General features: G+C 38.8%; 1 protein-coding gene across 1 annotated transcript in view; it reads left to right on the top strand.

Annotated features, from left to right (window-relative positions):
* TMTC2 (transmembrane O-mannosyltransferase targeting cadherins 2) overlaps positions 1-26,321 on the top strand; it is a 195,942-nt gene that overhangs the window by 73,372 nt on the left and 96,249 nt on the right. The window contains exon 2 of the mRNA XM_083699166.1: positions 9,946-10,516. Within this exon, the coding sequence (XP_083555292.1) occupies positions 9,946-10,516 (571 nt within the window). The remainder of the gene's footprint in view (positions 1-9,945; positions 10,517-26,321) is intronic.

The following is a 26,321-nucleotide window of genomic DNA, read 5'->3' as shown; positions in this document are numbered from 1 at the left end:
AATGATTTTTGCTGGCATGTAGACATGCTCCATTTTTTTAAAAAAAAGTTTTGTTTTATTTATTCTTCCATTCAATTTATATTTATATACTGTAATTTGTATAAACTAATTCAGTCATATTGTTGAGAACTCAAAATGCTTTAAAAGATACTTGGTACTTAGTAACCTGAGGGAAAATGACACAGCTAGCAATCTAACCTTGGTGCTATAGATTCTTTTAATTTTTATTTTTGGCCTTAAGCAAAGGATGAATGGGAGCAATATTATTTTGCACCTCTCTGTATTTCTGAACACACCTTATAACACAGGTTCTAAAGCAGGGATCAGCAAACTTTTTCAGCAGGGGGCCGGTCCACTGTCCCTCAAACCTTGTGGGGGGCTGGACTATATTTTGAGAGGGGGAAATGAACAAAGTCCTGTGCCCCACAAATAACCCATAGATGCATTTTAAATAAAAGGACACATTCTACATATGTAAAACATGCTGATCCCTGGACCGTCTGCAGGCCAGATTTAGAAGGCGATTGAGCCAGATCTGGCCTTAGTTTGCCTACCCATGTTCTAAGTGATGTGGATCCTTGGATCAATCCCTTAAATGGAAGTTGTATGCTATTTAGACTAGCTTTTGAAGACCAAACAGATGTTAATATTTCCTCATTTACTATGCATAACATGGTATATTTCATGGAGAAACCATAACATTGATTATCCATAACTAGTTTGTCAAATTCTAGAGCTGTGTGCAAGTAGTGCAGTCAGCGGGTGAATTTCATTAGCTGTCCTCTGATGTAGGAACATGATTATTATTCTCCTTTTGCAGATCCCAAATTGTACATAATATAAATAGTTCTGTAGATGATTTATGTGCCAGTCTTCTACTGCATGTTAATATTAATACTCTCTCTGAACTCAAGAAAATAAAAGAAAGGGGAACTACTCCTTGGCTCATGTTCTTATGCACATGTCACCCCAAATATTTCACAATCTCATCCAGACATTCAGCACTAGTATTTAAATCCTGGCATTCCAGGCTTTTGATTCTAAGACTAGATTAGGCATTGATCATAAATCAAAAGGTGCTGAAAACAGATTCTCCACAGTGAAGTGTCTACTTAAAACATCCAACTTGTGAATCGGGGCCAATGCATAGTATGTGAACATCCAGTGATGTTCCACTTATCAGGGGTGTCATCACGCCCTCAGGATTGTGGGTGCCTGCCGCTGCAGCATAGACGTGCAACATCACACACATGCCTGTGGTTACCTGGAGTAGCACCTACCATATGAAACTGCATCTCTCTAGAAATAGCATGCAGCAACTATTTTATGGTTTTGAGAAGGCTAAAAACATTTTTTTTTACGGAAGCATTCCTGGAAGGCTGATATTGATTCGTTCTACTGTTCGCTTGGGTCGGTCCTCTAGAAACTACATTTCTCTGAATTTTTTATGGTATTTTATTCTGTTTTATTCTATGGCATTTGTTGTTTGAAAATCATTGGAGTACAGTTCCTTTGGCTCCAGCTGGCACGGCCAGTGGTCAGGGATGATGGTAGTTTTAGGCCAACAACATCTGGAGGGCATTGTGTTAGCTATCTCTGACTTAGATCTGCAGGTCTCCTTAGAAGCATGTTTGAATAAAATTGTTGCAGTATCAGCAGAAGTTGCTTCCATACAAAGGTCTTTCACCTTATAACAAAGCAACTGATGCCCTCACCCTATGTATATTTTCTACTTGAGTTCCAGGTGTCTTCATATCTGGGCCCCTCCATTGGTAATAATATCCAGGTCAGGAAATTGGAACTGCTTCTGCCACATAGTTCTTCCTAGAATAATCTTGATGTCAGAATCTGAGAGATTGCAAATATTATTTTACATTTATTTAAAGAAAGTAAAACCTAAAGTAGAATTGTGCCCTTAGTTTCAAATGTTAGCATGGCATGAGCACTGAGAGTAAATGCTTTGTTAGAGCCCTGAAATGGTATGTTCCCTACTGATACAATTCCAGTTCTCTCCACTTACTACTTTGAAATCAGTGTAAGAGACGGACCAAATAATAATAATAATAATAATAATAATAATAATAATAATAATAATAGAGAACTGAAAGCTTAAGTGCTGGTCCACTTCTCCCTGTAGATACGTGTCTGCTAACATTAGGGGGAATTCTTTGAAGGTGGTCCACCACTAGTTTTAACCCCACCCATATTGTAAGATCTGGTTCCCCCTTATGCTGGTGGAGTTGTAAAGTACGAGGAACATATTGGCATATGTGGTGGGGATATAGCTATGTACAGAAACAGGTTGTAGAGGTGATTGGCAGTATTGTTGGCAAACAGGTCACTTTGGATGCCAAGTTATATCTCCTATCCATTTTTGATGGTGCCAATCCTGACCTTGCTTCTCAACAATTGATTCTATATCTCAAGGGTGGAAGGGCACATCTGTTTATTCTGTGGATCTGTGGTTTTAAAAAAGTCATGCTCATTGCCATTTCCGAAAAACTGACTCATAAAATATGTGTACTAGGAGTGATGTGGGACCCCTCCAAATTAGTTTCTTTGTGGTTTATATGACCAAAGCAATCTCATGGTTGGCACATTCCCATTAGAACTGAATTTATTTAGCAACATTCAAGAATATTTTGTATGTTTGGTACAAATACACATCTTGTATTTCACTATGGAATATATTTTATGCCATTCATTCCTTTTTATTATCTTGTAATTTTATTCTTCCTGTTTTTATTATTACTTTGAGCTTGATGGTTTGCTTGTTTGGACTTTAAAAAAATAAAATAAAATGCTAGCACAAACTCTTACAATATTAATAAGGTGAAGGTTCAAGATTGCTGAACTTACGGGCAGCGTTATTATGTTTCTAGGGACTTTCATTGACTTCTAAACATCATATTCTAATAACACTTCCCTGCCAGGTTAATCTATTTAGTTTTTTTCTTTCACATAGTTTACTATAAAAAGTAAGATAATCGCAGTGGAGTCTCCTGCTGCAGTTATACACAATGGTGGATGCTTAAACATGATATAACTCACTTAGAAAGGTGCAGCGGAAATTCTTTTTCAGTGTCGTATATCTGAGCTGTATCCCACTTTATGTACCCTGTAGTGATTAGGAGTTAATTGAACTAGCATAAATGTTACACCATTACAGCAAGGTAAGTAAACCATTATTTGTTTTTGAGAGAGCAATAAATTAAGTTTGATGACTCTTTTGTCATGCATCTATGCTGGGCAGCAGCATTAAACTCAAGTATGATCAGACCCAACTGCACTAATGACACAGTTTCTTGCACATGATTATGTACGCAGCATCTGAAAAACCCCTGAAACTACTTGTGGAACTTTTGATACCAGCAATACCACTTTTATCTTAACATGCCTGAGTGTTTCATGATTAGTACGTATAACATATGGGAACTGTTACAACAGTATTGAAGCCAGACACATGGTTGAACACACACACACACACACACAGAGAGAGAGAGAGAGAGAGAGAGAGAGAGAGAGAGAGAGTGAGTTTGGGCCACTCTAGTGATATCATTTGGATCAGTTTAGGGTTGTAGGTTAAGTCATTGAGTATCATCATCTCTCTCCTTTCAAGCAACTTTGTCCTGCATCATTGAACCATACACTTTCTCTCATCAATTTTGGTAAGCAGTTTTATAGAGAGCGGATTGCACTTACCCCTCTGGTTAATAGGAGGCACAGGCTGCTCTTATGCACAAATTGAATTAACTCTAACATCTGAGTCATAAAGGAAGATCTGTCTCAAGGCAAGCAAGGGATGAAGGCTGGAGAGGGAATGCAGCATATTTTTTCTCTTGACACTTTCAGTAGATAATTGGTCCACAGAATAACAGAACCAGAAGTGGATCATCTATTCTAGTCCCAACATACCTGTATCTCCAGTGGTAAACGTCTGCTTGACTTTACTCTGAATCTTGCCCTTGTGTCACCTGGTGCCTTTCTTACTAAGGTCACTGTACTGCTGCAATGTTGTTCTTGCAGTTTTTTGGAACCTTCCCCCCCCCCCTTTGTCTATTGTAGAAAGTGGGGGGAGGAAATTCTCAGGATAGCCACAGCTTCAGATAATATGTCGTATGGGCTTGCCCTGGTTTTCTGTTTTTCCCATAGAAGTAGGCCAAAGACTACAAAATTATTCCTAATCTCTAGAAAGTGTTATTTTTTAGAAATGTGAGCAAGCTGCATGCACTATGCACAAATATTGTCACTTAAGTATTCCATAAATAGATGTATTCCACAGTATACTGGAATACTGTATTCCACAGTATTCCATAAATAGATGTCTTCTTTTGGTGGGGAAATAAGGAAGTCCTTTGCCTTGACTTTCAGTCTTTTCCCAATATTTCTTTTAGCCATTTTGACAATACAAGATATGTTTAAAAATACAAGCCATTAGTGATATTATGAGTAAGCCACAGATTCCCCCTGGGATGCGCAGAATGGGCAGGCATTAAAAGCTAAAGGGGTAGACTCACTTATTGAGCCTGAAAATGTTATCTGTGGCTGACAGAAAAGTGCCAGTTCTGGAACTTTGACAAATGGCTCTCCTTGTGACACTTTCAGAATTTTTTTTAAAAAATCCCCATTTGTAATGCTGGAATAATGACTAGAATCCAAAGATAAAATCTTCATGAGAAAACTAGCTGATAGTAGTGATATAATGTTTGCTGGTTCCTTTAACCTAGATTCTTCCTGCAGAAGTTAACCACCTGAAATATTGAGCAGATAGTGTCAGTAGCACTTGCTAAGGTGTTAAAGAAACTGCTTCAAACATTGCTTTTGATTTGGCCAACGAACATTTAATAGATGAAATAAATGTTCCCACCATTTGTTCTTAGTTTCTTCTTGAATTTTTCTTTTTATTTGGGGAGGAAGGGGGGAAAAACTTGATCACGCCTGCACAGCTGAAAGTAGCAAGATTCAGGTGTTGCAAGCACCCTCATAACTGAGATAGCAGCGTTTACTGTTCGATGCTGTAGTTGTTCAGTCTCCAAGGCTTTTCTGGTAACTGCTCCAAGGAATAGCTTTCCTGGCATGCATTGTTCTAAAGGAAATATGAGGAAACTGTAGCCCTCCGTGTGTTCTTGGACTGAAACTCACATTATCCCTAACCATTGGCCATGCTGCCTGGAAGTGATGGGAGTTGGAGCTCAACAACAACAACTGGAGAATGTCAGGTTAGTCTGACCTGCTGTAAAGCCTAAATAAGTCAGTACCTTTTTATTTTTAGTTGGAATTGATCAATTGATTTAGCATTATGACCATTTCTCTTCTAATACTTAACAGGTGTGTGTAGTGGGTGTTTTATTTTCTGGACACCTAACAGTAAACAAGTACTGCATTTTTATCAGTTTTCATCATTCATTTATTGTCTTTTTAAAAGTAGTTCCAGGTATTTCTCTCTTCTCTACTCCCCTCCCACTTTTTTAAAAAATGGAGTAATAGAGTAGTATTGTTCCCAACAAAATGACTTTGTTCCCAATGAAATGACTGCTAGCTACCACAAAACAGAAACCTCATATAGATGCCAGTCTTGTTCAAGGGCAAACGAGGTCTAGGAGTATGGATATTAAGTCTCTAAAAAGTATTTTTTTGTAGACAAACATCCATTTTTGTTCAAAAGTTTTGATACATGGTTTAGAATAAATGTTTTCCTTCTTAAATGTAGCTTCAATAAAGTTTAGAGTAGGAAACTAAGTAGGCGTTTGAATAGTAAAACAATTGAATCTGTTTACCAATGCACAGTAATACTATGTGCAAGTCCATCAATTGCATATTGGTTGAATGTGGTTCCTTCTATATGCAAAGCATGCTTTCTGCTACTGATCTGTGACCCGTCTCATAGTTTTAAGTGGAAATGGAATTTTTAAAGTTCTCTTTTCATGTAGTTCCTGACAGTCATCACTGTACAACTGAAGAGCTTCAACAGACTTAATACAAAACCTATTTTCTTCTACAAGGTATCTCAGGCTTATGAAACAAATTCCTGTGCAACCTTCATCCCTGCTCCCAAGAATTCACTGAGTTGGAACTCTTAACACCTGTATAGAACTCTGTTGATTTCTGATAACAAAAGCTGGATATGAGCATTTCCAATTTAAGTCTGTTCTAAAGAACACATACACATATAGGTCAAATATTGACCAGACCAAGAAATTACATTTGTAAAGTATCAGGATAACTGCAGTTACTGAAAATGCAAGTGATGTACATCGACAGTTGCCAGGAGCTTACTTATTCCACATTTATTTTTGGGTCTACTCGTACATTAGTTTCTTTGGTTTAGGCTATTTCATTAAAATACTTAAAAACAACAGCAACATACATGGACTATATACAAGTTAAGATATGCCTATTAATATGCATAGGAGTATGGGGTTCGCAATCAATTCTTCGTAAACATAAAAATCAGGAATTAAGACAGGAGAGGGTTTGTATATCTCTACTGCCTGCTATGAAAGAAAATTATATTTGAGCAGGTCTCGGCACAGGAGATGATATGAGCACTGTTACACTATAAACATCAAAAGGTCTGTGGAAACAAATGGTATAGCATGTTAAAGTAGCTTAAACATAAACAGATATAGAGGCATGCACCTAAAGACAAAGCAGCCATAACATACATAAAGCTCTGTATGTTTAAATAAGTGTTCCATTAGAGTCACAAGTAAATTAAGTAAAAATGGGAATTTTATAAGAACCCTTATATCCTTTAAAGTTCAATTATGACACAAGCGTTTTTGTCATGAAGTGTCAGTGGCCTATGAAGACAGATTTCTCTACCTGTTTCATAGCAGTCCAGGGGAAGGGAAGTAAAAGAAGGCATAGGAATCTCTCTGGAGAAGCTTCTCTTATTTGATGTTTTTTCTTAGACTGAGGAAGATCAATCAAACCAGGAAAGCCACGTAGGCACCTAAATGAACTCTAGCCCAACCAGCTGCAATACCTATCTCTGGCCATTATTTGTGTCCTGCTGCAGTGCAGTAAACAGAGGGATCCCTTTGTATACAGGCAATGACCATTTCATGTAGGGGTTCCATTTCTGTTACCTGCACGTGTTCGCAGAGCATGCGTTGAGCATGCCTTGTCCCGCTATGAGGGGATTCTACCCTCATCCCGGTCCCAAAGGACCTGTGCATTGGTGAACTGTGGGGAAGAGACCAGCTGTCAAGTCACAATTCTCAGCTGTAACAAAACAGCATTCTCTTCCCTTAGTGAGACCTTGAGGAAATCTGCCCATGGTAGGGCCTCTTTTCCAGGATACCTGCAAATGGGCCCTAACATGTGGGGAATCAAATAGGTAGAAGAGAAGAAGGGAGTGGGACGTGTCAGGGGATTTTTTTTGTAAAGTCAAAGGTGACCATGGGGTTGTGGTGCTCATCTTGCTTTCAGGCCGAGGGAGCCGGCGTTTGTTCACAGACAGCTTTCCGGGTCATGTGGCCAGTATGACTAAACTGCTTCTGGCACAACAGAACACCCTGACGGAAGCCAGAGCAGACAGAAATGCCATTTACCTTCCCGCCACAGCGGTACCTATTTATCTATTTGCTCTGGCATGCTTTCAAACTGCTAAGTTGGCAGGAGGTGGGGCAGAACAACGAGAGTTCACCCCGTTGCGGGGATTTGAACCACCAACCTTCTGATTGGCAAGTGGAAGAGGCTCAGTGGTTTAGACCACACTGCCACCCACATTTTTTTTTTTTTTAAAGTCTGTTGGAAATGTTTGCCTGATTTTGCAAAACTTCAGAAACGAATCCTTTTAATTCTCCTGGTTATATTTTCTAGTCCTGTGAAGTTCATTAGCATGATGGACTATGTTGCCTCAGCGTAGATGTTCTGGAAAGTGAAGTCTTCCATTTTTAAAGGCACTCTTGTTCGGCTATGGTAGTGGATTGGAGGCAGTCCTTGATTGCTTTCAGCATTCTATTCATTGTCTCTCAGTCTGGAAACTTGTGCTTCAGGATGTAAGATCACAAACAGAAGATTCTGATGTTAAATTAAAATATGATGGAGCAATAAATGTACCAGAGATGAAGATTTTGTTTGTCTCCTCTCCCCCCCATTTCTATTTCTAATAATAGTTAAGTGGAACCAGAAATGGAGGCAAAGTTGATAAGCAACCTCAGCAAAAATCAAAATAAATATTTTACTGACCTCAATCTATATGAAAACCAAAAGGATCTACATACAACAAATGTTCCTTAAAATGTTACAGCAATGTACTTTAGACAATGGAACTGCCGAGCTTTGTATTAGTATGTATTTGCAGAACAGTGGTGTATTTGCAATGTCAGCAAATTCAATAACGGCAGCGATTTTTTCTACTTGGAGCAAACCTGCTGAAAGCAATCCATTTATATATAATGTTCTTTTTTTAAAAAAAAAGGCAAAAAGGATGGGTAGTAATGTGTCTGAGGATCTCTGATGTTTTCTTTCTTTCAGTTTCTGTTGCATCACTGCAGGAATGAGCTCTGGTCATAAAACGTATAGCTGCGTCTGAAATTTTGAATAAATCTGTTTTTCCATTAATTCAGTTTGCAAAAAGTGGGAGAACATCCTTTTTGTATCTTCTTTGCCAACCTAAGCCCAATATCAGCCATCCCATTTGTAAGATAAAGTTGTCCAGTGTAACACTTGGCAGTATTGTGTGTTTGTGCTTAATAGTTATATATCCTTTTAGTGATTTACCTATAGACCTGCTAATAGAGAGATATTTGCAACTAACAATTGGGAAGGGAACCCAAGTTTAACAACTTTGCATCCAAGCCAGTGTGGTGTAGTGGTTAAGAGCGGTAGTCTCGTAATCTGGGGAACCGGGTTCGCGTCTCCGCTCCTCCACATGCAGCTGCTGGGTGACCTTGGGCCAGTCACACTTCTCTGAAGTCTCTCAGCCCCACTCACCTCACAGAGTGTTTGTTGTGGGGGAGGAAGGGAAAGGAGAATGTGAGCCGCTTTGAGACTCCTGAAGGGGAGTGAAAGGCGGGATATCAAATCCAAACTCCTCCTCTTCTTCTACATGTATGTGTATAAGCTCACTCCAGGAACAGATTCCTTTTATGCAAAAATAAACACACACACACACACACAGATTCCATTTGTGTTTCATTTCAGCTGGTATGATACAGTAGCTGAGGAAACTGAGTTTATACCTATGCCACTACCTGTACGGAAGCTGCTATGGAAAATATGGGGTTAGAAGGGACAAAATAAAACAGTCACTTTGAATTTATGGAACTGGCTACCAGCTAAACTTGACTTCAGGTCCCTGTGAAATCCATAATCTTTTAGCCGCCTATAGTTGGTCAAACATGGAATGCAGAATTATCTTTATTAGACAGATTTGTTGTGTCTGTCGAGGAATTTCTCTGTGGATTAAAAATTTGCATACATCTGGTAACTTTGTGTAGTTATTGCTAGTTCATGTCAGCAAATTTAATTCCATCATGTAAATTAAAATAGGTGTGCAAAAGGCCGGTTGGGGTTTTAGTTTGGAACTGGTAAGGAATTGCTAGTTTAAGCCACACTTTTTTTGTCAGCTACTCATATTTCTTTTACGTTTTAATTATAACCCATCAACTCATAAGTGATTGCTTCTGGGTTAGACTCAGATGAATGTCATTGAAGGGTGTTTTAATTTAATGGATCCAGCATAACATCTGTTTCTAAGGTTTTAAAAGCCAATTTATATGGAAATTTATTGTAGCAAAAAGTCAATAGAAGAGATACTTCTAACACTGCTTGTACTACAAAGTATGAAATTTTAAGAAGTGGAATAGCTCTGATATTACATATTTTTTGTGCTAATTTAGAAAAAGAAGAAGAGAGAATGTGCATATAATTTAGCAATCTTGACTGTAGTGGTCATGTAGTCTGATTCTTTCTGTGTTTGCTCTTATTTTTTAGCCGAGCTATCAAGACAAACCAGGACCTTCTTCCTGAAACGCCATGGACTCAGATATTCTACAATGACTTCTGGGGCACTCTCCTTACTCACAGTGGGAGTCACAAGTCGTATCGACCTCTCTGTACGCTCTCTTTTCGAATTAACCATGCTATCGGAGGAATGGATCCTTGGAGCTACCACCTTGTAAATGTCCTCTTACATGCTGCAGTCACAGGCCTTTTCACAAATTTTTCTCGAATATTGTTTGGCGATGGATATTGGACCTTACTGGCTGGCTTGCTGTTTGCTTCGCATCCCATCCATACTGAAGCGGTTGCGGGAATTGTAGGAAGGGCTGATATTGGAGCTTGCCTTTTCTTTCTGCTTTCCCTGGTCTGTTATACTAAACACTGCTGCACAAGGAACTACTCAGAAGGAACCTGGGGCTGGATCTTGGGTGCAGGGCTATGCGCCACTTGCAGCATGTTGTGGAAGGAGCAAGGAGTGACTGTTCTAGCAGTTTCAGCTGTTTACGACGTCTTTGTATTTCATAGGCTAAAAATGCACCAAATCATTCCGGCTGTCTATAAGGTAAGAACTGTGGCTCAGATGTATCAGTTTCTGCACCATATTGATGAAGTGCATTTATCTAAAAGAATAAAGAATCACGTAAATCCTGCCATATTTAGTATATGTGCTGCCGAAGCGAGCACAATCCTGCCATATTCAAAACACACACACAGGCCTTATGGTAGAAATAGAATTCAATTCATTCCACAGTGGTTCTTCTTAAAGCTGGCATTTGGCATTTCCACCTTGCTGTGCTTGGTGTTGTTCATTAAATGCTTCTTGGGCAAGTATTATTGTTGACTTGCTCTAACAGCTTCTTTTCCAATGATGGGGGTGGGAGGCAGGAAAATGCACATTTTTGTCCTGTAATAATTGACTTTATTAACCATTGATTCTATACAACACTGGTTCCCAGTAAGCTCTGTACTGCAAACCCTCTGTTTTCCAAAGCCAAACCTTGGACCTCCTACTTTTGAAAATCTTGATATCTCTATGGTAGTTTTTGTCATGTGAAAGGTGCCATGGTCCCCTTGGGTGGGTTATACAGACCCCCTGGGGTATACATATATGCCCTCTCTCTCATAGTGTTTTTGCATGTTCCTGTTTGATTTTAACCAGGTGACTGGCCCGGATTGCATTTACTTGTTCATGGCAACTTCACTGTGAGCAAGAACCATGGTTTTGCACAGTAATTTATTCAATCCTAATCTGTGTTGTGGGGCGACATATTTAATCTTGCATTATGAATACAGTGGAGCTCTCCTAGAGCTGCTTTGCAGTGGGTATGCTTGAAGCCACTCACTATGATGAAAAATGTTAAGCTGGCCAGAAAAATAGGCAGCTGGCCTTGTGCCTAAAGGTGATATGAACTGATCCTCAAACCAATGTGGGGTTATCTCAAAATGTAACAGTCTTAAAAGAGATACGAAATGTTTTAAACATGTTTTTCTTAATTTTATTTTATTTTTTAAATATAAATTGAAAAGAACTGTGTTTGCACCTCAATATTGTGCAAGATTGGCTTGAAGTGTGTGTTGACTGGACTGAGGAAAATACTCTATATTGAAGCTTTCTTGAATAGCTCCCCACAACTTCTACAAGTGTGTTAAGTAGACTGCTTGTGGTTAGATTGATTTGCCAGGTACATGTAACTTGTGTATCCCGTCATTCTGCATGTCAGCAGCGAGATCTGTACAAATTATACTAAAACATTAATGTGGAGCCAAAATTCAGCCAGGAAATGAGATTTGAAGAGGGTTGTAATTATAGAAACTATGCAAATTCAGAGGCCTAATTCTTTTGCAGTTGCAATTCCCAGCCTGAGAACAGAGCCATTAATCAACTTTGCAGATTGCACTATTCTGTCCAATTAGTACTACAAAGCTAATTTGAGCCTTTGTGCTCTGCCTTTGAAAAAGGTGGGGGAAAAGATGAAGCAAATGGGGCAGAGGCCATGACAATATTTTGATTTAAAATGCATTGAAACTAGCTCTTTATTGGATATGTTATTAATTCAGCAGTGCTAAATGCCTAGCATTATATGTTCAAGTCACTGTTATAGAAATTATCTGATCTGAATGCACACCACGTAGTGTTAGGAAATGCTACCAAACAACATGCCATTATTATGAGTACCGGTAGGTCAGGAACCATGCTTTCCAAAATGTGAATTGAAAAAAGTTTCTTTCCTTATTATTATTTTAAATGGGAAATGTGTAATTCATACAGAATACGTTTCCAGTTATCTGTAGCATTAAATGTGTCACAAATGTGATAATGCAGTCTGTTAATGTAATCTGGTGTTATACCCACAGTGTCATAGAATATTTAATGAAATTATATGACAGCTAATTTTAGTTGTGGAAACCTAATGCTCTAAGAGTGACATGGCTAACACTTCACCTTAAGTTTGAACTGGAAAAAAAAATCACACATTCACTTTGAACTAAAGATTACTTCAAGTCTGCAGTTTCCTTCTTTTTTCTGCTACTCCAGAAGTTACATTTCTCAAAGCAAGTATGTGTTTAAAAGTAGAGAGTCAACCTTACCTAATGAAACTCTGCAAGCTGGTATCAGAAAAATAAACTAGAAATATCATTTCAATTTTCAAATACCTAGTTGAGTTGTAAGACTTGTTGCAGCAGCAAATTGGCTAGAGTGAAACAACGTGCTCACCTCAGATATTTAGGATAGTATGTCATAATATGATAAATGAAATGTTTAACCTTATTCATTCACTTTTCCCCCACACATCACACCATACAGCTTTTCTGTCTGTTTTTTAAACTCAAACATTAACGGCACAATAATCACTAAAGATCAAGCACCATTGTATAAAATCCCCATAGGATTTCGGTAAATTAGCTTTTTAAGAATGACATTGGGGATTTTTCAGTCTTCATTTGTGACTCTACCCATCGGTGCTCCTGAGCTCAAGGGGTTCCTTTGCAGCACTTAGGACAACAGTCTGTAATCATAATTAGAAAACGACTGTGTCCTAGCAAAAATTAGTTCCTAACAACCTGCTATGTAGTAAATGATTGTTAGATTTAGAATGCGACCTGACCTCTTGCCAATTTTGCTATCTACGCATAAGTGATTGGAGACAAATGTGCGCACACAAGTGCACTAAACTGTTAAACATGGCCTTTGTTTGTCTTGTGGATTCTTACACTTTGAAGGGCTAAATAAAAGATCGGGACCACAACTGATTACTCCCTTGTGGAGTCCCTTCATTCAGGGTTATTCAGCTGAGAATTAATTTATCCAGCATTTATATCTCATTATAAACGTGTGAAAGTCTGAACAAATATTTGCATTTGTTTGTGCCCTGCAGCATCTTTTCTTCTAGCGAACAACAGGTGCTCTCTAAAAAACAAAGTCATGGTTGGTACTTAGGTCAAATGTCTGGAGCAGATTCTTTCATGATTATTCATCTTTTACTACTACTGCTACTAATACATTTTATTATTTATACCCCGCCTATCTGACTGGATTTCCCCAGCCACTCTAGGCGACTTACAACACCAGTTGGTGCTTTGCTAGATAGCATGAGTAGCAGTTCTCTACTCAGTAAACCAAAAGTTTGATAGGAAAAGAAAGCAAGGATAGAGAAAGGAATGATAAAGAATTGGTATCTATAGTCTCAGTACAAATCTAGCACTGCAATTTCTTAATCATGCTAAAATAGGCAGAAGGATTGTACGCTGCTGTGGTCCCCTTCCTCTCAGTTAAATATCTTAGCATTGTGTCTGCACTACTAAACATAATCATTAATCAACACAAAAGGGCCCTAATTTAACCAAGTGAATTGGGTTTGCAGGAACCTGGTTCACATTAGCTATGGTTATTGTTGGCAATGCTGCAACACTACACCGTGGCTAAATATGACATGGTTAGGAAAGAGGGAAGTTAAGAAATTGCTTTCCAACTTTGGGACATAGATTAGACATGAACTTCTCATTCACCATCGTTGCCATTTGGCTTGGAACGTCTTGTGAAAAATGGAGCAATGGAGAATTTTCAGGATTCCTTTTAAGACATATGGGAAGTCTCAGCTCTTTATTGTTACAGTTCTGGGCATTAAAGACATAAGAGGAAAGTTTTAGCAATACTTTCTGGGGGAAACTCTTCTGTTGCTGTAAGGCGAGAGGAAGTTCAGCAGAAACCAGGAATAGTTTTGGCTTGACAAATCCAGTTCAGCATGTCAAGTCAAATGTTACTCAAGTTGGCTTCCGAATACAATGTAGTTAAGAATAGCCTGCTGGATCAGGCCAATGGGCCATCCAGTCCAGCATCCTGTTCTCACAGTGTTCAACCAAATGCCCTTGACTGAACCCCTTAAGCAGGATATGAGTACTCTCCCCTCCTTTGGTTTCCAGCAACTAGTGTTCAGAAGCATTACTGCCACCAACTGTGGAGCCAGAGCATAAGCCATCATAGCTTTAAATGTTTCAGGTTTTTATGCATGATATACTATTGTAGTATAGTTACAGATAGGTAGCCGTGTTAGTCTGCCGTAGTCAAAACAAAAAAATTCCTTCCAGTAGCACCTTAAAGACCAACTAAGTTAGTTCTTGATATGAGCTTTCGTGTGCATGCACACTTCTTCAGATACGCAGTGTGTATCTGAAGAAGTGTGCATGCACACGAAAGCTCATACCAAGAACTAACTTAGTTGGTCTTTAAGGTGCTACTGGAAGGAATTTTTTTGTTTTATTGTAGTATAGTTATAGTGATACAAATGGCAATTACTGTAGATTGTTGAATTGTAGAAGGCAGGTGTTACACAACTGGAAGGAATAACTCTGTACAGAGCTGTGATGATTATTCCCCTCTTATTATCTATATTATTTATCTAAAATATTTCAATACCACCTCCTAAGGTGGTGAAGAATAAAGCCATCAAATACAAAGCAACAATTCAAAGCACCATATCAAAATGGTAATAACTGACCATTCAACTGATATCAAAGAGCAGGGAAAGCTGGAGCAAATTTAAAACCCGGTGAAAACTCACCAACTTAAGTGTCTGATATATTTCAGTGGGAAGCTCATTGTATAGCTTGGGAGCCACTGTGCTGAAATGCCACCTTGCAAGGTTCCACGAGACAAAACTCTGAAGGTTGTGTGGTATAATATCTTACTGAAGAAGGAGGTCCATAGTGGAAAAGGAGTGGGGAACTTCAATCCCAAGCACTCTAGACCTTTTTATCTGGCCAACACCACTCTCTCAAATCCACACCTGAACTTTCCTCTAGTGCTTTTGCTAGCTGGAACATGCTCCTGAAACATAATGCCTGTTGCAATATGTGTATAGATTGTGTATAGAAACCGCTTGCTTTTTGAATGGCCAGAATGTTATCTACTTTACAAGACCCATTGTTCCACCCATTGTTTGTCTCTTGCCCTCCCCACCACCTGGGAAGAAAGTTTTCCCATCACTGGGTTTCAGTTTCAAAATCAGTCACAGAATTGACGCAGAAGACCCCTATTTTTGGTAGTCGATATGGTATGAAATGCCATCCTGAAGCATGGATTTCATGCTCTGTCCACACAGCGTTGATTCTGATGATTACTAGAAAGTGAGGACGTTCTGTTGTTGTTGCCCCAATTGTGAAACATCTGCACCCAACATCTCACTGACATCTGTTTTATATAGTTTAAATGAACAGTGAAGTTTATTTTAGCACTGCTTTTGCGATTTAATTGTTATGCTGTTCATTTTATCCTTTGATTTTAGCTAGTTCATATTTTGTATTTTTCTGTGTTTCAGTGCTGTATGAGTTTCTTTGTTTTAAAGAAAGCCTTGCATTTTTTTCTGTAGTTAGGTTTTTCTTTTGTGTTTAGATTGCATTTTTTCCTGTTCTGTGTATTTTATTGACATTTTATGTAAGCTGTTTCTAAGTCACCCTCTCTTCTATAGACATAGTTTTAGATAGGGTTTTAGAGCTGACAAAAATCCTGTCTCATTATTAAGGTAACAAGAATTATAGAATACATTGTTTATCATATACAATAGTAATCAAATCTTGAAATGAGTTTAAATGGTTCCACTGGTAAGGTAATCAGCTTATTCTGTGAAGGCAATATTAATATTTTCTATTACACATTTGCCCTTTATGACAAGGCATAAGCATAATGTTGTCAGAAACTCAAACCTTAAGAAGCAAAGAAGCAAAATCATTTGAATGTCCTCTAGAATTTCCCTAGGGTGCAATTATTCTTTGAGGCATGAGGTGAGAATATAAGTTTTCATGGGGATTTGTACAGATGGTGTTAAAGGTTGCTTGTCATGTTGACTTTACATGCCAGTTGCTAACTTCAAGAACAGTATGGCTTATTCTCAGGCACATCTATTCTTCAGGGTATTGGTGGACTTGTCACATGCATTCAGATGAATTGCTCCCCTTCTCAATATATGTTGCCTTTTAGATGACTGACACAAAATGTTGCATGAAAGGACAACCTTACGAAAACCCGAATTTTCAAAGAGCCTACATTTAACACAAATTAGTTCAAAGTATATTTGGGAGATTCTTTCTAGAAAGAGGTATTTGGCAACTAGTTTATATATTTCACAGAAAAATCTTCATTGCTAGACTCTGGATTGTTTTAAGTGGTGTTAGTGTGTGTTAGAGTAGATGGTGGATGATCTTTTTTTAAAAAAAAAATCTTGACCTTTCTCAACAGTCTGACCCAATCTGACACTTCTAAGCTTGATGGTGGGTTAGCATGCAAGTCCCAGTTGTATTCTGCACTTTTGCGGATTTTGCGGTGCGGTTTCAGTGTGCGCACGTAAAAAGACTCGATGGCTTTGTAAGGAATTTTGTGTCAGCAGTTTGCAGTTGCATAGTGGCCTGGAAGGTTCCTGTGACCTTGCTTTCTAAAGTTAATCTCTTTGACTCTAAAGAGCACCAGATGGTTTCTCTATGCTCTGCTGGGTTCTAAGCCCTGCGATGAAGAGAAAGGACAGGAGTGCTATGGAGTTCTTGCACTAATACCTATTTGTGTTTCTGATTTAGCCTGTTTACCACTTCTCTTGAATGGCTGTATGGTTTCCACTCATGCCTGTTTCCGTTCTGCCTTCAAATGAACAGGTTATACAGAACAGTCAGGTTGCTGCAATGCTGCAGGCATGCACCCACTTCAATATAATTAAACCAATTATCTTCCTCAATGTCCTGAGATGTGGTGATCTAAAAAAAAAAAAAAAGGTCCAGTGCAATATCTATTTTATGTTAATTCCTTAATTGTAATAGAGGTCAAAAATCAGCAGACCTGTCATGGCATGTATAGCAGGTGTTCCATTATGTTGGCTATGATGGACGTAACCAACGTGGTGCTCTTAGAACATTGCTGGACACCTGCACTCACTACCCCCAGCAGTGGTCAGGAATGATGGGAGTTGTCTTCCAGCAACATATGGTGGCCTCTCCATAGGTTATGGTGATTCCTGCGAGTTTATGCTCATTTTCATCCTTTAGTCAGTAATGGGAGCACTGAATCCATGCCAGGCAAGTATGATTGTTGGCTGTGAAGTTTATTGTAGCATCTATTCAGTTTCTGCGTCTTAGCAATATTTTGTTATTTGTTGCATCCTATGTGTGCTTGAATTAGGATCTGTGCTACGTGTGCCACAGTTATAGCAACGCAAAGTTATTATTTTTTACTGTTGCACAAGTAGGAAAGTTTATATTCAGATTTCATTGATGCTGTTAGCTCTTTCCTTGCTGGCATTTTCAGAATTTGACCTGTGGAAGTTGGAACATCTGATAAAACACCACACATCTTTTCCCAGCAGGCTTGCAAATGTTGAAAACCTATCCAGGGAATGATGGACAGCTTGATGAAAGTACTTCAGCTGGAGCACGATGCCTAAATGAGGCAGAATTCCCATTAGACACATACCTTTAGGAGCTAATACAATTACTGCAGTTTGTGGCGCAAGTTGTCTAATCTCATGAGTTTGGCTATTAGCAAAGAGGGGTGGGTGCACAATGTCCTTAAGAGTGGCAGCATTGTCAGCGTAATTTAGCACACACCGATGAGCTGCAGTAATTGCAAAAGACCATGTCAGGTCAGAGTCATTGCTCTAGATCATTAAAGTGAGTTGGTTTTACACTAGCCATCCGTTAACTGATTACAGCATATAATTATTACAAAAAGCTGAAACATAGGCAGATGTAGTGGTTCTGACATCACTACGAAATTTAACTGGTGAATTGATGCAAGGTTAAATTATCTTCCATCCCTATCATGCTGTGGCACACCTAACAAGATGAACTATGTTAAAGGTTCTAGGTTGCATGAAAATAGATTCAGCTGTTAGTCATTGTCTTGCTTTTATTGATTAGCTCAAGATGTCAATCTGACAATATACGCCATGTGATTTATTATACGCTGGTAACATTAGTGCAGAATCTTTCAGCATATATTGTCTGGAGTAAATGATGCATGCTTTATTCAGATTGTGGGTTTGTGTCTTAAGTTGATCCTAGAAGATGAATAGAAAAATCTATGAATCTATAATATCAGTCAGTTGTGGCTTACAGGGTGTGACTAGTATTTAAAAAAATAAATGCTGGGGAAGTAATTTTAGGAATTACAATACCCTTTTAAGATCAGTGTTTCAAGAGACACCATATTTGAAAGGTATTTTTTGCTTTCCTGGAATGGTACGATAATTTGAACAAACTGATAAATGAGGACCCTTTTAAGCCAGTTTAATATGGTTATAATAAATTTATTGCAATACATGTATCATTCAGATAAGCAAATTGCCAAATGCTAAAATGAAGTCTGTCTGTGGATGAATTTAAACACAGGGTAAGATAATGTTGGGATAACAATGGAAATCACTGGATAAGTCAACTAATGTTTCTCATGTCATTATATATGATGAAAATCCACCATGTTATTAGATAGGAAATAAAAGTATGAACAAATGTACTTCCTCTCTGTTAATGTACTCATTTGCAACCCGTTTTGCTTATCTTCATAATCCTATCCATATGTCCACATATGCCCATTCTACCTGAAGCTGAGAGTGAGCAGGGATTGACTGCTAGTGTAAGTTATCAGGAGAAAAACATCGCTGATTCCCAGAAAACGAAAATGAACCATTCTTCACATGCACTTGGCTTTTCAGTTGGAATATTTCCTTAAATAAGAGTTTCCCCAAAACTAGTCTTTTTCAATGTAAAAATTAGAAATGCTTTCCTGAGAATTTTCAAGGGCAGGACACCAATTATTGCCTGGAATCCTGGGAATCTTGGAAATCTCCCAGCTTCATTCACAAGAGATAAGGATATTCTTGGTGCGCATATACAGGAATGTCATTGTTGCACACTTCACTAGACAGTGGAAGTAATTACCATGAGTAGCCACCTGTGCTGTGCGAGAGGCAGCTGGTCAGTGCTATAACTTCAGTCAGGTGTCAGTCGGAAGCCCACACCACCTGTTAATTACCCTTTCCCCTTGTGGGTCTCCTTTGTCTGTCCTCTAAATAGAGAAACACAGATGTTTGTGTACATTTTAATTAAGTGCAGACCTAGTATTAAGTGCTATGGATTAAGATGCCCACTTTTATTTTGAGAAGAATGTGCTGCCACCTGTGCAAGCAGAAAATCTAAATATACCACAATTTACATTTATTATACTTGGATATTCAAGACTCTAACACTATTGCTAATTAGCATTTAGATGGTTCCTAAGTAGTAATTTTGTGTGACTCTCTCTTTCTTATTTCAAGTAACTTCTGACCCTCCCTTTCTTTTGTAACTTTATGCCATCTATCTATCATCTATCTATCTATCTATCTATCTATCTATCTATCTATCTATCTATCTATCATCTATCTATCATTTATCTATCTATCTATCTATCTATCTATCTATCTATCTATCTATCTATCTATCTATATCTATCTATCATCTATCTATCTATCTATCATCTATCTATCTATCTATCTATCTATCTATCTATCTATCTATCTATCATCTATCTATCTATCTATCTATCTATCTATCTATCTATCTATCATCTATCTATCTATCTATCTATCTATCTATCTATCATCTATCTATATCTATCTATCTATCATCTATCTATCTATCTATCTATCTATCTATCTATCTATCTATCTCTATCTATATCTATCTATATCTATCTATCTATCTATCTATCTATCTATCTATCATCTATCTATCTATCTATCTATCTATCTATCTATCTATCTATCTATCATCTATCTATCATCTCAGCCCTAGAATCCTGGATTATCTCCTTTAATGCTGACAGGAAACTTGCTGTTCACAATGCATTTATAGATTTTTAAAGAAATAATTTGAACCGAGCCATCTGGTAGGATGGGAAATTGGAACAGCATATCAGAAAATGCATTCTGAAAGGGAGTATATAGTGGCTTTGCTTTGATTGGTGAGAGGAAAGTTATACAAATTGGATGACCTTTTGTATGGGCTGGGCCAGAGGGAATGTGACCCTTCTTGCTTTACCTGGTTCTCTCCATGGCTTTTGATACCATCAACCATGGTATCATGCTGGACTTTCTCTGCAGGTTTGGAACAAGAGTCAGGAGGTCCATTCCTGCCTTTGAGACTTGTATCTGAGAGTATCATTGGGTGACTGCATTTTCACCCTCTGGAAGCTATGCTATGAAGGTGCCACAAGGCTCCATCTTCTTTTCCCCACTATTGTTTAACATCTATATGAAGTGATAGGGAATGGTCACTCGGGAATGGATTTGGGGCGGTGTGTTATCAGTATGCAGATGATACCCAGCTCTTTTCCTCTGTTACAGTTGAGCTGAGTATGGCTGTGCATGTTCTGAATTGGTGCTTCAATGAGTGGTGGACTGGATAGGAGCCAATAAGTTGAAATTAGAAACTGAAGCCTAATAAGATGGAGGGCTGTGGATGGATGGTTTCTGTTTCCAGGAGTTAGGATAGCTGCCTGATCTGGTCAGGTCTGCATACCTTCTGAAGAAAAAAGAACACAGCCTTCATCACCATAGGTTCAAATCTTTCCCCATCTTGGACTGGTGTTCCAGGTAAGGCCATTTCTGGACAGGCATAGACTGTTCCATGCATAGGTAAACTGAATATTTGATTATTGGAAGGTGCCCTGTGTGGAGCTACCAGGTAGAGCACATCACAGTAACATTAGTTGTTTCAGTTACAGATAGGTAGCCGTGTTGGTCTGCCATAGTCAAAACAAAAAAAATTCCTTCCAGTAGCACCTTAAAGACCAACTAAGTCAGTTCTTGGTATGAGCTTTCGTGTGCATGCACACTTCTTCAGATACGTTGTTTCAGTGCACAATGCAGTGGTTAGGGGCACTGACAGGAGTGACCTAGCATGTGCATATGATATCTCTTCTGAAAGAACAGGCTGTCAATTTGCTATCAAGCTTAATCTTAAGGTACTTATATCTGTTTATGAAATTTTCAAAATTTGGAACCTGTATATACCTTTCCCCAATATACTCCTGCCTGTATGTTGAGGTTTTCAGATGAAGCCTGTCTGGTCTGCTGAGGTCAACTTTGTAGCAACTGGAGGGAGGGCCTTGTCCATTGTGGCTCCCCCTCTGTGGCTCCTTATCTGTGGGAACACCTTCCCACAAAAAAGAAAAAAGAAAAAAAGAAATCCCAGCTTTGGGAAGCAATGTAAGATTATACTATGGGGACACAGTGGTCTTCAGTCACACTCAGATATGGTTTTGAGAGTTTTCCCTCTTGAATTTCTTGGTAGTAGCTATTTTTGTTTGTATTGTTGCTGTATAATGTTGACATGCAGTGCAGTTTTATAGTAGAAGTACTTGCGCACTGTTCACATTTTTTTGTTTACATGGATAAGTTCTAAATTTGGAGAGTCTCGCTCATTATTGAGTTCTCTTTGTCCCTCATGTAGGTTTTGAAGCTATGTAATATTGTCTTCAGTATGTTGCAGGATTTATTAAACCAGGTTGTTGAATCAAAATAAACAATTTCCTGTTATATTATGGCCTTGGGAAGGGAAGAGAATGTTTCTAAGTTATAGCAATAGAAGGAGCAGTGGTTCATACATAGCAAATTCACTATAAATGAAGCAAAGCAAAAAATCACAGAGAATATCATTAGAATATCCTGGGGCACAGACAGAACTTTCTCTGTCAAGGTGTGTTTCCCCACAGCCCTGCTTTCCACCCAGTGCCATAAATCATGACTGAAACTGTGTGTTTCTAGATGCCAATATTTTACAACATCCAGAGTGCTCTTTCTGCTTCATCTGTGATGCTGGATAATGCTTCAAAATACATATTAGGGCAATAAAAAGGTAAAGGTAAGGTTCAGGACCCCTGGACGGTTATGTCCAGTCAAAGGCGACAATGGCGCTCATCTCGCTTTCAGGCCAAGGGCGTTTGTCCGCAGGCAGCTTTCCGAGTTTACCTTTTATTAGGGCAATAATCTTTATCAGGCCTACCAAAATAGAAATTCCAGGTTCCACAGAACTCTTCATCAGGCTCAGTGAATCAGAACTCAAGGAAGCAGAGCTGAGTAAGAACTGGTTTTTTTTTTTTTAAAGGGCCTTCTTTGAGAGTTTACTAGCTTCTCCAACATTCTGTCGTAAGATTATTGCCAAATACAGACATGACTTGGGCAATATAGCCCTTTCTCTCTCTTCCTTACTGCATTTTTCTTTAACCATCTAGCCTGGGGAAAAGGTCGAGGGAGCTTGAAAGTTTGCACATAGTTTTATGTCATTTTGGTTGGTCTAATAATGGTATTACTCTAATAGGTAATTTGGATTTTTTTTATGTGAGCCACTGTGGCTACTTTTTACTTTTCAAGAGTAATGTTTGGTTCTATATCTGTAAGCAATCTATTGGGGGAAATGCGATATATTTTTGGATATGCTAGCTACCATGAAAATATCAGACTTACCCACTCAGTCCTTTTCTGAGGATATGCCTTCATATGACTCTTGAGCTCTTCTCATAGGCAGGAAGTTTAACAAATGAGCAGAGCAGTACAATGTAGTTATTTCTTAGGGTAGGGCTTACCCTTAGCAGTGTTGGTAGTACACTGTTGTGGCTGCTGCCACTGTGAATGACAGCAGTAGGAATTGTACTGGCAGCTTGGCTGCCATTTTGCAGCATCCGCAATGGCCTGGAGTTGTTCCAAGGCATTTGGGGCAGGGACAATGATTTTTGCCACAAAACAGGGAGTGGATATATGGGGGGGGGGGGAATTCTGTGAAACTTTTTTTTTTTTTAAGGTGGGGTGAGAAAAAGAAAAATCTTGGAATATTTCTCAGAAAAGTGTCTCCTGGGAAATCTCTGCTCAGGTCCACCCGAGGAAGAGTACATGGGTGACCCAAAGGGAGCCAAAGCACATGTTTTGAGAGGTAGAGTTGTTTTCGAGTCAATATGATCTCATGCCGGCATTTTAAAAATGGGTGCATTCTGTAGTTTCAAAATGAAAACATAAGGAGTGCCTTCTTCTAGGTCAGATGCCATGACCTTCCTAGCAGCTTAGCTGCTAACTGATTTTATAGCATCAAAAGTATTGGAAAAGATCTTCTCTTCTCCCCTCTGCTTCTCAGCTCGCTCTTACAACCTTTTGCTTCCTATGCAAGCTTTCCAATCAGTCCCATGTTTGTGTATATGTACAAGACTTCTTTGTCATAAAAGTCAATGCACCAAACTATTCAGGGTGCTGCTTTCCATTTAGTTGGCCAATTACACTCTTGCTGTACCTTAGTTCCCCTTTGGGAACACGAGACAGCACAACATAGTGCTGTCTGTCCCTTGGAGTTCACTTTCTTGAACCAAACACATCTCAGGTCATTAGTGTCATTGGCCAGGCCATTCTGAGTGGTGGCGATGTGGGATTTTGATTGTCTGCTTAAACTGGGGTTAGTATCTTTTCCTTCCTATGTTTTTTTTCTCAATTCCCCATGCTTTATTGGATCTTGAATGTTTTTTTAGTAAGTGCTTTAGATATCTGCAAAAGAACAACCAGTCCAAAGTAAATATGTACTATAAAATTATTGTTTTTCTAGGGAAATATAAATGCCAGTGTTTAGAATGTTGTCTCTGCATTTTATTTTTCTGGGAACCCCTCCTGGGTGAAAGAATGAAGGATACTGGCATTTTTAATGAACTGTAGAGCTACTTATCTGCCCTCAGGCTGACTGCTGGCAACCTAGCAGCCATCTTTTCAGCCTTTCCTTTCCTCTAGAGCCGACATATTTCGATCTATTCCTGAACTATCCTAAATTAGGACATTACATTGGTATGAAGTAGTGAGTTTACAGTGTGGGCACCCTGAGCATTGGAAGACTCAAAACTAACTTGTGCATAATGAAAATAGTATTTTGATCAAAGTTTTTTTTTTTTAAAAAAGGGTGGTGTTGGTGTGAGTTTTAAGTTAAGGAATGGGATATGTGTCAAATTCTCAAAGCCAAGATAGCACTGATCTTCACAACCAAGATTAAAAGCTTTTGGCCCATCCCTCTGTACAAACTTAGTCTGAAGCTGCACATCTAAATACAGGTGGTAGAATGAACGGTGCCACTATAGATCGCAGATGAGAGCTCCTTCACATTTTACTTTTGAAATACAAACTCAGGTAGAAACCTAGCACATCATTGATAAGGCTGGGGCAGAACTTTTCTCCCCACTGCACTAATTAGCTTTGCTTTTAAGATGGGAAAGGTGTCTAAATGTCCCTAGCACTGCTACTATCACCATATGTCCTGAAACTGGTACACTTCAGGACTTTAACCAGCTCATTCTGCTGAAACCAGTCCTGATTCAGGGTTATTACAAAGCATAACTTCCTGCTGTTAACTTCATGGGTTGACATTTATGTTCAAAATTTTTGCGTCTGATATTAATACATCTAAAGGCATAAGCTTGCTTACATGAAAGTATATTTCAACATTTCTGTAAGGCGCTACCCTTTTCTCTTTTTTTGGAAATTCTGCTGCAACAGCTTTTCAACAGTAAGTAGCATGGTTTCACTAAAATAAAAATGAGGGTGTGTTTTTGCTACTGGAAATGAGATAGCTGCAACATACATTTCTCACTTTTGAATGTTTATTTCTCTTTGCTGCCTTTAGGAATTTAGAGAGTGCAAAAGCTTGGGACAAATTTTGTGTAAACATTCATGTATCTGCACTGGGGGACTAGCTATGCAGGGCATTTTCACAGCATCTCTTATACTGCCTCTCATACTCAGACCTCCGGGTATAGCGTGGTATATAAATTCATTTAATCGATCAATCATGCAAAATTCATTTGAGGCCTCTGTTTCCATAACAGGATCCTTGTATGTCTTCATGCATGTGCAAGTCATATGGTTGTGATGCATATGATCCCCTCCCCTGGGGGGTTGCTCAGCCCTTTGCAAAGTAATCACACTGAGCCTTTATCGCTAACAATAAACACCTTTTGTTTTCTCACTGCCGCATGGAAATTTTCTTCAGCCTCAAACGTTGATTTTTGCAACAGTTGCACTTTGCTAATGGGTACTACCTGTACAGTACTGATGAGAATGTGGAAGCTGTAGTTCAGCAAGATCTGGAGGGCCAAAGGTTCTCCACACTTGATCTAGCTTGATCTAACTGGCAGCATGTTTTCAGAATCTGGGACAGAAACTTTTCTCGTCACCTGCTGCCTGATCCTTTCAAGTGGAGAGGCATGGAATTGAACCTGGTGCCAGATACATGCAAGCTACTGCCCCATAATTAGTATTATGCAATCGTTAAATATATTTGGTCTTCATCAAAGCGGCAGAGGCACTAGCATTGCTTGTCTTTGTGGGGAGGCATTTACCGGTACATAGCAGACAACTGAAAAAGTTACAAAAGTATTTATACAACATTTCAATTCGCACATTTTTTATTTTTATTTTTTTAAATCTGGGAGTATATTTGCATTACTGTAATGATGTGTTGTCGTGGTGGGTTGAAATTCATGGTGTAAGGTTTGCCACAATAAAGACTGAAGCTGCAGGCAGTGACAACTGAAGCCAGAGATTGCCATTCATCTTACTTTGGCAAGATCTAGTAAAGGTGAAGCCAGGCAGGTAGGCATTTGGGTGTTCCAGATCTGCAGGACTTAAACAGCTCCTGGAGCAGAGCTGAATCACACATTAGCAAATATCCTGAAAAGTGCCTTGGGCACTGGTTATCCTCAGTTAAGAATAGATTCCTTGACATTTATCCTCATAAGGACCATTATGAATTGATCCTGAAATGGAGGATTCTGAACAGAAGTGCCCTGGAGATCCCTTGCTGAACCATTGTATTTAAAATAATAT

This window comes from Podarcis gaigeae (genome assembly GCF_964106915.1).
Source record: "Podarcis gaigeae genome assembly, chromosome: 10".
NCBI lineage: Eukaryota > Metazoa > Chordata > Lepidosauria > Squamata > Lacertidae > Podarcis > Podarcis gaigeae.
The sequence above is the reverse complement of the archived record's forward strand: the minus strand, read 5'-3'. Positions and strand labels throughout refer to the sequence as shown.